This window comes from Podarcis muralis, chromosome 3 (assembly GCF_964188315.1).
Source record: "Podarcis muralis chromosome 3, rPodMur119.hap1.1, whole genome shotgun sequence".
Taxonomy (NCBI): Eukaryota; Metazoa; Chordata; class Lepidosauria; order Squamata; family Lacertidae; genus Podarcis; species Podarcis muralis.
Window position 1 is genome coordinate 76,245,014 of NC_135657.1, and position 12,502 is coordinate 76,257,515.

The following is a 12,502-nucleotide window of genomic DNA, read 5'->3' on the forward strand; positions in this document are numbered from 1 at the left end:
CCCATCAGATGTCAAAGAGATAAATAATTACCTGACATTCAGAAGACATCTTAAGGCAGCCCTGTTCAGGGAAGTTTTTAATATGTAACGCTGTACTGTTTTTAACACTGATTGGGAGCCGCCCAGAGTGGCTGGGGAAACTCAGCCAGATGGGCGGGGTATAAATAATAAATTATTATTATTATATTATTATAAATCAAACACAAAGGAAAAAGTACTTTTAAATTGTGTCTTTTATTTTAAATAGACCTATTACAACAACTTTATACACATATTGATAGCTATTTACATATCCAGTGTTTATCATCTTCTGGGGAGAATTTCTGTGCTAATCTTTTAAAAAATCAATGAAGTGCTTGAAAACTTGCGGAAAATAAAATTCCACACATCATTGAAGTCTTTATTACAGTTCCAGTTCCCTGGCATTCCACAAAAGGGAGTTTTGCAGACTGTCACATGTAATATGTTTTCATAAACAGAACCACAGATAATCAGACACACAGAAATTCACAACATAAAGGAGGAGGGGGAAATGCAACCACATATTTATACTTCCACATATTAAGGTGGCAAAATAGTAATCCAAACAACAGGAAACCTGGCTTTATTTGAGGTTACACTTGGGAGCACAAAGAGGAAACCTTCAACTTGTAATTAATATAAAAGTATACACATTTTTTACAAGGCCGTTTGTCCTTTCATGGCTTCTTAAAATGTATATTTTAGAAGTGAGCTATAATTTCCCACTGCAGTTTATATCACTGTTGGATATTTCCCTATATTTATGTACAATAAATGATATGATAAACACAATGGTGCAAGTGTCTGGAATAATAAAGCAGTCCTGCTTTAATATTATTATGCAAGTAAATGAAAACTTGGCTTCTGAATTGCTGGGTGTGGGAGGAAATACAAAAAGGGAACAACCCCTTTCTGCAAGGCTAGAGTAGTTCACCCAATCACCCAACCAGAAAACTGAACCATGCTTCTGAACTCCCTATGAATTTGGTTGTTAATACTGAAAGTACTTGCTTTACCCAAAATCCTGTTTTACAAACTCATACGCATGTGATGTGGGAGCTGCTTCACTCTCTGTGGGTGAATAAGCCATACCCTCTTTCATTTCCCAGCAACCAGGATATTACATTGTCATGACTGGATAAATTCTTCAGTTTGCACATGCTACAGCGGCCTTTTCCCTCTTGACAAAACCATGTGGAGTTCAATCATTGCTTTTGATAGTATGCAATTTAAAGAGTTATGGTGCAGCAAACAAGACTGCTCACTATTGTTTTCAGCTCTGTTCCAGCTTCCACCGGATAATCAGTTATTGATAATTTAACCAACACATATTTATTAAATGTCAACATTATTCACTATCATAATGAAAGAACAGCAAGACTAATAGCACCCTTTTTCATTTTGTAAGACATTTCAAGTAATTTGGCAAGCTAGTGATTGCGTAATTCAAAAGCATCTTGGCTCACAGTTTCAAATGCTGATCTGTATCTTAAGATATTCTCTAGCAACCTGCTATTCTACATCAATGTTAGCTAAGGGTTATATATTTCACAGACATGGAAAAATACAAAAATAAGTAGAAAAAGTGATTTATGAAAGTAGCCAATATAAAAATTAAAACAATCCATTGGTGTGTTGGGTGTGGTCATTGTTGCTTGAGTCAAAATAGTTAATTATACATCACATTAACACTCAGAAAAACAAGATAATTAGATAAAGTCAGCAAAATATTTTACATACTGTACATTTGGCATGTTTTAGATTTTTAAAGTTTTTTACAAAGTAGTGCAAAATTACAGTGCATTAATACAAGATATAAGAAGTCCTATATAACAAATATTTTCCCCATTTTTAACTTTTGTGCTCATTCACTGGAAACAAGTTTGCACATTAAGACTAACAGCACAAACCTATGCATGTTTACGAAAAAGTGAATCCTGCCGAGTTCAGTAAGTTCTAAGTAAATATGCATAGGTTTACAGCAGTTGTCACAGAGAACATCCATTAATTGGCCCTTGAAATATTTAAAATGTGTGAAAGGATGTAACATTTCAATATTGACTTTCTGGTTGCATGTTGACATAATACAGAAACGTTGGAATGGCCCAGCAATTCCTTCTGCAATCCATGTCAGAGAAGAACAAAGGAAGTCCCCCCCCCCCAATTTGCTATTGAAGGCTTGATGGATTTTCCATTGGGTTTACTAAAGGTGTTGCCTCCACCCATTTGTAAGTGCTCCTGACATTTGCATTCGTTTGCCTCCCTTGGATTAAAAATTGATCATTTTTTTCTTTTATTGTCTAGAAAAGTAAGTTGGAGGTTTAACTTGTAGAATTAATCACAAGAAGCATGATCAACCAGAAATTAAGAACTTTTAAGTCTCTCTCGTTTCAGTAGTAGAATTATGCCAGTACTAATATTGGCTCAGTCACTGTCAAAATCCTTTGCGTACATCTAATACATAGTGAATGATTTCACTGACTAAAACTACTTAAACCTCTGCACTTTAAAAATTGCCAGTGCTGCTAATAATAACATCCTTAGGAAAGCTCATGTTTTCGCAATTCATTCTTACTACACTGTGTTACTCCAGGATGAAAAAATTATGGCTGTGATATAAAAAGACCAATGTGCATGGACCTGAGAGAAGACGTTTTAGGGTAAGTGAGAGACAAAACGTGGTGTAAAGGGGAAGTAAAAAATCTCCATGAGAAGAAGACCATGGGTAGCTTTTCAGACCCTAGTTTATAGTCTTCCAAAAATGGGATACTTGGTTGAAAGTAGGAAAGCTGCCCGCAGTATGTTATAGTACACATTCTCCATTTTTGGAACACATGCTCAGTGTGTGTATAATATATATCCCCCATTTAAATACATTTTTTGGCATGTGCAATAGTGATTCTGATATGCTTCAATTAACACTATAGTGTTAATTCTGATCTGCTCACTTATATCTGTGCATCCAAAACAAGTGTATGGCCCTTCTGATTGCCCTCAGTGAATGAACAGTTTGCAATCAGATCTTTAGCCACTAAAGACTGAAGTGATATATTTATAGTTCACATTAAACAGCTATCAAAACCATTTTGGTTTCAATTGGATTATCAGCCAAAAAACAAAAGGCTTTGTATAGCTTTGTCACATCACTATGCTGACCGCCTCTCCATGACTACATGCAAATGGTACTTTGAGTTAGCTGTAAAAAAAGAATAAAGGGACACAAGCTCCCAATGAATTTCATATAACATAATGAAAAGAACGTATGATAGCTTGAAGGAGGCTGTTTTCCTGAGGAATTATTTCTATAGGAACACATATTGTGTAAAGTCGTGCTTTAAAATTGTCCTAGTTTGCATGTGAGCATTCAGTACCGGTTGCACCACTTAAAGGCAATTTAGGATTACAGGTTTAAAGGTTGTATGGGGAAAGTAGTCCTCTTGAAAGCACAAATTCAAAGCCCGTAATAGAAGGAAAAATCAAGTCGTATGAAGATTTTGTTAGGAAAATAAAAAAAGGAGTGATTCTCTTATTTTGATTGACACACTAGATAAATTAATGGAGAAGTGCTTGAGGAAAGAAACAGAATTTAAGAATATTAATGATGAGTATAAATAAAGGCATGTTATCTACAGTATATCAGATACTGATAGAAAGTAGAAGTTTAAAAGAAGAATTGCTCAGGATGGAACAAGAATAGGAATATAATGGATAACATTTTGTGGTATTTATGGACAAAAGGAATGAAAATGTCACACTGCATTAAGCCTAACTGAAGAAGTGTTTATATAATGGCATTTAACTCCATGGCATCTGACTCCATAGAGGCTAAAATAAATGTATTCAAATATATCTGCTACCTGTTGGCACTGTGGTTGTATAGTAGAAAGTGTAGTTCAAAAAGTTGTGCTTAGGGCAACTGATTTAACATCTCCTAATGGATAGCAGTGTTTTAATAACCCAATATTGGTGGGAAAGGAGGTTTCCATCAATAAAGCAGTAGAAGAAAAATGCTGGTTATTATTAAGTTGTTTAAAACTCATATATGCATTGCAATACAGTGAAGGTAGAATTTAATATATTCGAAATGTTGAGATGATATACGTTGTTTTTTTCCAAAACAGGAAAAATAATGATTTAAAAATGTGTAATCGAGTTAAGATGATGGCATACTATGGTACCCCAGTCAATACCTGGTTCAGATATAACAACCTAGGTATCAAAGCATGGTTTCATCCCAGCTTGTTTTAGCTGCTCATAATACAACAGTTCCTACCTCAGAATAGGGTTTTGATTGAATTAAATACATGGTGCTCTGTATCACCATAACATGATATCATTTTACAATTGTAGTTTATGGATTTGTGGTTCATTTCTTGGATGAAAACTTGAATAGATGAAAGGAAAGGAAAAAGGTGATAGAAAATATTCCAGTAAAATGCAACTGGCAGATGAAAATGGTAGATGGAAGTGAAGCAGGAGCCTTACATATGGAACAGGATTAGCCCTACCATGTAAATGAAGAACCCCTAATGAAGAACCCCCAAACCTTAAAAACAAATCTCTTTAGAATAGTTTCCTTGGGACTGAACTAGATTTTTCAGGAGATCTGCATCTACCACAACTGTACATCTCTTCCCCCTCTTGCTCATATGTCATTGTTAAAACACCTGTGAGTTCCTAGAAGAGCATGCTGAGTGAAGAGGTGGATTGTTTCATCTGGCAAGCCAAAATGTTTACACTGACAAGAATGATCAAAAGAGCATGCAATTGAATTCCTCCCGCATATGATGATAATTATAGTGTTATTTGCTCCCTAGGAGGGGTGCTCTGTGGGATTTTTGTTTTCACATCAACTGCCAAGATGGGTACTATGCACCTATGGGTGGGGAGGACATTTCCAGTTCTGATAAAGTATTTTGGGCCAGCAATGCTTCTAATTACACAGTGAAATTATGTCACAGCAGGCACTGGATCTAGATAAGGAAGAAAGGGTAGAAGCTGTGTCAGGAAATTATCAACACCCTTGAAAAATTGCCTTAGATGCCAGCATCCTTCAGAGTTGAGATTGGTCTGCTGTAGTTTCACGCATTCCAGCAATCAACAGAATGTTGAAATTAGCATAATTGTAACATGTGTGACCTTGTCCATCATAACTTACAACTGAAGGTTTTGCTGGGCCTGTTTTTGCTGGTCTTCAGAGAACTAGAGTGACATCACAATGGAAGCAGGACTTCCATTCCTCTCATCACCCTTGCACCCCACAAATCTGCTCTGGAGAGTTCCCCTAACCCTCTGTAGCAGATTTAGGGGCATGCATGGGCTTGCAGGTAGAGGGGGATTTGTTCAAGGTGTGATATCTGCTCTTAGGTTTTTGCTATTTGTTTTGATTTTATGCTATGCACCAGAAAGGTAGAGCCTACTCTACCTACTTTAACATTTTGAACAAGCAAAAGGAATTCATCTAGTTTATCAATTCAAATATATGTTCTTCAGTACAAGACAGAATCAGTTGCCATTGAAAACAATGCAATGCCAATATGACTCAAAAGAAGAGAGCTCAGGTTCTAAATTACGACATGGTATGCTCTTTTAGATTCATTTCCCCAACACAAAATAACACAGATTTGATCATACAACCTTCACTTTGCTTTGCAGCATATTGCTTTCCAAAAAGCAAAACAAAACACATAAAACATACAAACATTGCCCATATATTTGATTACACACGTACACATTCAAAGAAAATTTGCCCTAAGGACTGAGAACAATGTTTCACTCACAGGACAGGGCTTTTGAACTCCAACCTCCTCACTCCAGCTTCCAGCACCACTGAAAGCCAATTTTGAGGTTTGTGAATGCTGTGGAATATGGCACAGGACACAGTGCATGGAGCAGGGAATCTACATAAATCATGGGTCTCCCTTATGTGAGCAGAAATGCCATTCAGCTCACAGTAGCTACCTCTGAATCCAAGCCAGGATTTCCCTTTTAGATAACGAAGGTTAAGATTTCATTCTATCACATTCATGCACATTATCAGTTTTCTCTTGTAGTGTAACAATGTTAATGCTGGTGAACAGCGGAGATTCACAGTTTCCCGCAATAGAGCTTTTTTTTTGAAACAGTGGTAATACATACACAGATGATACAAATGTGTGTGTGCATAGGGGAAGTATCAAAGTTTCACTTGGAAATAAAGGTGTCAGCTTCCCCCTCTAATTTAATAGCTTTTTGTTCTTAAATGTCACATTTTCCAAACCTTTGAAGATACTGCCCTGATAAAGAGTTCCATGCTTCATGTAGTGCAGGAATTCCCAAACTGTGGTCCGTAGACTCCTAGTGGTCTGCGACCTTCACTTGCGTGGTCTGTAGCATGCCCACATTGAATATTCATACTGATTTTTAATTGTATTTTTGTTGCTTCTTTTATTTTTATTGTATGGAATGCAAACTGTAATAAAATAAAATACAATAGAAGCAATTAAATGCAATTAAAAATCAAAGAGCACCTAGCACAGCATGGCACGATGGCTACAACAGATAGAAAAACCATTAAGTAGTCTGCTAAGACAATCTGCAACTTTTAAGTCTTCTGTGGGAAAACAAGTTTGGGAACTACTGCTGTAGCATACAAACAGAGCTCTAATGAACAGAATGCTTCCTCATTCAGAAAAGAACGCCGAGATCTGTTTCCTCCATTGAAATAAATGGGGAAGCTGTTGCAGCCATGTCTTATCACTTAGATATTAGGTAAACAATTACCATCTTCTCAAACAAAGAAAATGGAAAAGATCGATGCATTATAGAACCATTTGCCTAAATGCTCTGGGGAACATGCAAATCATTTTGAAAGTCCAAAGTTCATACAAAAATGAGCTCAATTTACATATGATTAACGGACACAGAGTTTCATTGCAACCCCACGTTATATTTCAGATAACAAAGGTTCATTTATACAATATCTATCACTTAAAGATTATCCATTATTCATTATCCTTATTGCCCAGAGGTCACATAAGAATAAAGCACTAAGGACATATTTACATAAGTTGCTAGACTGGGTATGGATGAAAATAAAACAAATACAGGGGAAAAGAATTTTGAATCACAGATAGAGTTATCACAATGCATAGTTGTACAAACACTGTAGCCCTATTTGGGTGCTCCCAATACTTGTTTAAAAAGAATGGGGCTATGTCTGCTGATCCTGCCCTTGCTGGCTATGCCCTGATACACTGTAGAAAGGGGCCTGTTCTACGTACAGTATGTAGGGTTCTCCTGCAATGTGGAACCCAGATCTCCCCTCATCATGGGGAGAATCCATGTGTGTAGAGGGTGTGTCCTCTGCAGACATGCTCTCACATGCATGCATGGTAAAGGGCAAGGACACGATAGGAGGATTTGAAGCTGGCTCTCCCTCTCATATGATTGCTAATTTTGTTGATGGGCAGACATCAAATAGGGCTTGACAGAAAATGAATTCCAAATGTTTGCCCCCAAAACTCTTTTTTTTTTTTTTTTGCTGAGAAATATGAGAAAGGTAATGCTTCATTTTGAATTCTACTGACTAGTAAACGTATCACATACTGAAATGTGAGCCTTAGAGTTCCAAGCACAACTTTTGTGCACAAAGACGTATTAGTTTCGTAGATGGGTGCAGGTTCAAATTCAACTGCTTTGTATCATCTTGTAGTTGTGCATTAAAAAAAATGATTTGTTTCTGAGTTGTTCTGTGCACCTTTTCAATCTGATTTCTGAGCAACTTTATATAAAATTGAGCTTTGTGTGCCCCATTCACTATCATGGGGAGTTTAAGAACAGCTATAACATTTTCTCCTTTCTCCCAAAGTAGATGGAATTTACAGGAACAGGAGCCCCAACCCAACCTCCCACAAAGCAAAAAACCTCTTTGTACAATAGGATGGGCAGGGGCCCCTGCTGAGCACCAAGAGTGTGTGTGTCTGAGGGCACCACACCAGGGACCCCAGTTCTAATACTTACAATTTTTACCTTTTTAATAAAATACATTTAAGCAAACAGCTTAGTCCTTCTCTCAGGGGAAGTGTCTACTTTCAGTGCCTAAAAGGCTGTTCTTTTTTATTGCATTGATTTAGTGTTAACGAAACCCTCGATTCATACATTCATAAAAGGACAGGAATAGATTTTAGCCACAAAGTACTGAGACAATGTTAAACCCTTTGAAACAGAAGGAAGGGTGCTTCTCCCCAAACACATTAAGAAACACATGGATTGGACTTGCTATATATAGGTAGATCAATGTATCTTAGGAGCAATAGTATTCTGCAAGTAGAAAGCCATCACCTAATATTCACTATCCTATGTGCCAACAGTCCACACAATGTGGGGCATTTATAAATGTGATCCAACTAAATCAAAATGTTCTATTGCCATTGCCCATCAAAATAAACCACCATTTTAATCAGGTTTCTGCTCACTGACAATAGTGGCCAATGTGGTGGGGCAGTGCCACAGATTTGCATCCAAACACCAGTGTTGCTACAGGTTACTTGGTTAGTGCTGGGGCAGGGACGGAGCAAGGTTAGGGCTGTGCAGGTGTGCTGGTGGAAGTGCTGGATTGGCTCTGCCAGCCCCTATCTTCCCACTGCTCTGCCCCAGAGCTATTCAGGTAAGCTGCCTCACCTCACTGGCTGCTACTGCTCATTCCTTCTGAAAGTGTGGAGAACATGGAGCACCACATCTGTCATCAACTCCCAAACTGTATGCACAACCCCTTCGGAAGATAATGAACACTGACAACTCTGAAGACATTGACAACCTTCTAGTCGCTGTCCTGCTTTCTCTTCTTTCACTTTCCCAACAGATGAAAGGTTCTGTCAGCCTTCATGATTCATTCTGCAGCCTTCTGTTGTACTGTGGTCTTGATAATCATGCTTTTATGTTTATTGTTAAAACATGAAGTAATCAAAAGCATTTGTATTCATCAACTTAGAAAGAAATATGAACTGAAATGTTTGCTTAGATCTCTGACCTTAAAATATTTGTGCCCCAATAAAAGGCTGCAGTATCATCACAACATAATGACATAGGGGAGGTGCATTAATATCACCACTGAGAAACTCTATTCTATGGGCTTAAATTCAAGCCCAAAACAGCTGTAGCCTGATCTAGCAATTTTCAAACATTTCCCACCAGTAAGTGTCCCAGTACTGTCTTAATTGTGCACACAGCTCAGGGATCACTTCTGAGACTGAATATTCCTATCATAGCAGCCTGCTAATGGCTGAATCATTGTCAGATGGTTACATCTGAGAAGTAGATAATTTGCAACTGTCAGAAATACAAGGCTAACAATAGAATTCTATGCACCCAGCTACCCAGAAGTCCCACTTAGTTCAGTGGTGATTACTCCCAGGTATGATTGTCACCTAACTGATAAATCTTTTACTCTTTTCAAGGCATTAGACAAAATATCTACCTACTGTTGAAACAGTGGTCCTATCAGATAAACAACAACAAAAAAGATTGCTTATTGCTTATGGGAGGGACCAAGCTCAGAAATGGAGCATGAGCTTTGTTATGCAGAAGGCCCCAGGCTGAACTGGTGGGATCTCCAGTTAAAAGCATCAGGTAGCAGTTGATGTGGAAATATTTCTGCATCCTGAAATGATGAACAGCCTCTGCTAGATGGACAAATAGTCTTACCTGGTATAAAGCTGCTTCCTTTGTCCCCAAATGGAAACAGACTTTCATTTGCTGCCTTCTGAATCTTCATTTCAACAAAGCACTCAGTTCGTATTTAATTCTGACTGTGTGGTTTCAAAGCATGTCACTTAATACTTCGCCAAGGATAGAAAATGTTCACTTTGTCAATCAACTAGCATTCTAGAGTAGATGGAGGAAAATGCACATTTTTAAAAAAATGTATTTGTTTACCAAGGCCAGATTTCAAATAATAAACTAGTTCCATGAGCTGAACGGGTCTTTAGACTTATTTTTACTCAGTAGAAGCCTTCCATGCTTCATAGACAACTGCTTTTGGAACTGTACCTTGTACGCAGTATATAAAATGGCATAGAAGGTCACATGTGTATTTCACTAAAGAGTTGAACTCACAAATATTTTTTCTTTGAATCCTATATTGAATCTTAGCTAGAAATTTTAATTTTTTTTCTAAGCCTGTTTTCTCCCAGAAAGAAACTATCTGAGCCAGTGTAAACACCATTACTCTATGTATTGGCCAGTGACTGCTGTATTACAAACAAATAAAAAATGGGGGGAAGTTTTAAAAAGAAATGGTAAACAATAAATTACTATTCAGTGCACATAACCAGCTATATACATAGCAGGATTTCCAACAAAATATAAATAAGATAGCATGCCAGTGGCTCAGGAGGAATAATTTGTGCAACCATGGTGCACCAGTTTCACATACAGATCTCTAATAAGTGTGCACATAAGTTACTTCTCAGTTTTTCTCAGTACACATTGCAAAAAATGATATTTGTGTTTGCATTTGATGAAAATATAACAAGAAGTCACCATAGCGCTGATTGCTTTAACAAAATAATTAAACTTCTGTTCAGGCTGCCAGCTCTTAATTCCTTTTCAAAGTCACATCTATATAAAATAAAATGATCACCTCTCCAAATAAGTCAACAACACAGAACATGGCCAATGTCCGTGACATCATTAGTCTTTTTTAATGAGATACCTTTCTGTGGAAAGTAAGGAGAGTTTTGGATGAATGATCCAGAAATAGTGTAAATGGAATATTCTGTATCCAGGAAACAAAGATTTCACATATTCTGGAGGGATTCCCCCCACCATCATCTCTTGGAATAATGGTTTTGTTAGCTTTTAAAAATATATATGTAAAGTGCAAGTAAGGGATAGGAGTTTAATTCCAAAACCATTTTTCTAAATTGCCAACCGACCTGTATTCCTGGTGTCTTTTTACATGGTCACAGGCAAGGCATGCATGTGATTCCCAAAATCGAGGAAGGTGCACTGAAAAATCCTTCCTCCAGTCGAAGTAGCTAACATACAGTTTATCATTTTTGTCGAGCAAAAGAAGATACTCTGAGAGGTCCCTTGGAGAGAGAAAATCCTCCACATGAATGAAAGAACTAGCAGGGATGTAATTCTCATAGTTTTCTCTAGGAGGACCTAGAACGACTGGCACAGATCCAGCAAGAAAAGCATTGTAAAGCTTCTCTGTGATATAGTCTCTGTGGATAGAATTCTCAAAGGAAAGGTAAAACTTACAAGCGGAGATGGTTGGGATCAAATTTTTATCACTCACATAGTCTCCAAATGCTTGTCCATAGGTATGGATCTCAAGGTATTTACTTAGTTCATTATAATATTTGACCCTAGCATGCTCTGGGTTCCAGTTACTCACCACCCAACACACCAGTCTTTCTTTATTCGGCATTTCAAATGGAAAGGAGCTTGTGCTAACTACCATAAAGCCATAAGGCACTTGAATGTCTGAATCTCGACGATAAGTGAGGGTCAAATTGAATAGATGCTCAATCCCACTCTTTTGTGGAGTGTGTGTTGGTGATTCCAAGTTCATCCAGATCCATTTTTGAAATGGCGGCCTAGGTTGCTGAGGTAAATTAGTCAGATCCCAACTGATATCTCTGTGGTGAATAAGAACGGCATGAGACTGGTTATATAGTGTGCGGTCTGTAGTCAGATGGCACCCGTGGATGTTAAATGTTGGGCAGAATTTCAGATCAAATGTCTGGCCAAACGGCCATACCCATATCAGAATAGTTGTCTCATTGATATAATCATTTTTGGTGGAGAAGAAGTTCTTCATTTTCAGAACAGAGCTGGCTGATTCAATAGGACCAGATATCCAGCTGTTTGTCGGTTTGATATAAATAAGCAGACATGCCATGAAGCATCCCAGCACAATGAAGATAAATAGAAATGGCCGGAAAATTCCTTTGGGTGATGATGTCATAATTTGATCTGTGAAGGGAAGATGGAAATAGGAAGTCATCATCAAGCGTTAAATTATTGTAATGTTACCCTATGGTAACAATGTCATACATTATACATTATTGTTCCACTAAGTGGTGGAACAACACCATTTGAGAAAAATCTGCTTCAGGAATCCTATAAGTAAATAAATACCAGTGGGTAGAGCATGCAGGATTTTCCAAGTTCAGTCACCAATATTTCCTAATGAGTTGGGTTTTTTTGTTGGCAAAATTTTTAAAATATCAGGAAAAAGCAGGTGAAACATTTGCTTGAGCTATACTTGCAATTGGCACATCTCTTTCCATAAGCGTAAATCAATACTTCAAGGGACATTGGAATCTAATTTACATCTCATCTAAGTTACTGTTACTTCTTCCCATATTCCCCCTTGGATAGAGAATATGTCAGATGGATGGAGTGATATGCAAGGAAATCCTTTATCAAACATTATCTCCACAACCCCTCAATATTCCTGCAAGCAGCTGCCTTAGCAGAAATGAATTAA

The 12,502-nt window shown here is 37.5% G+C and overlaps 1 protein-coding gene across 5 annotated transcripts in view; it reads right to left on the bottom strand.

Moving 5' to 3' along the window:
* Window positions 1-215: 215 nt before the first annotated feature.
* The window catches only part of FUT9 (fucosyltransferase 9), a 56,865-nt gene continuing 44,578 nt past the window's right edge, over window positions 216-12,502 (bottom strand). For 4 of the 5 annotated variants that reach the window (XM_028723002.2, XM_028723004.2, XM_077926151.1 and 1 more), the window contains exon 2: window positions 216-11,985. In XM_028723002.2, the coding sequence (XP_028578835.1) occupies window positions 10,901-11,985 (1,085 nt within the window). In that variant the 3' untranslated portion in view covers window positions 216-10,900. The remainder of the gene's footprint in view (window positions 11,986-12,502) is intronic. The other variant, XM_028723003.2, reaches the window with a different exon arrangement.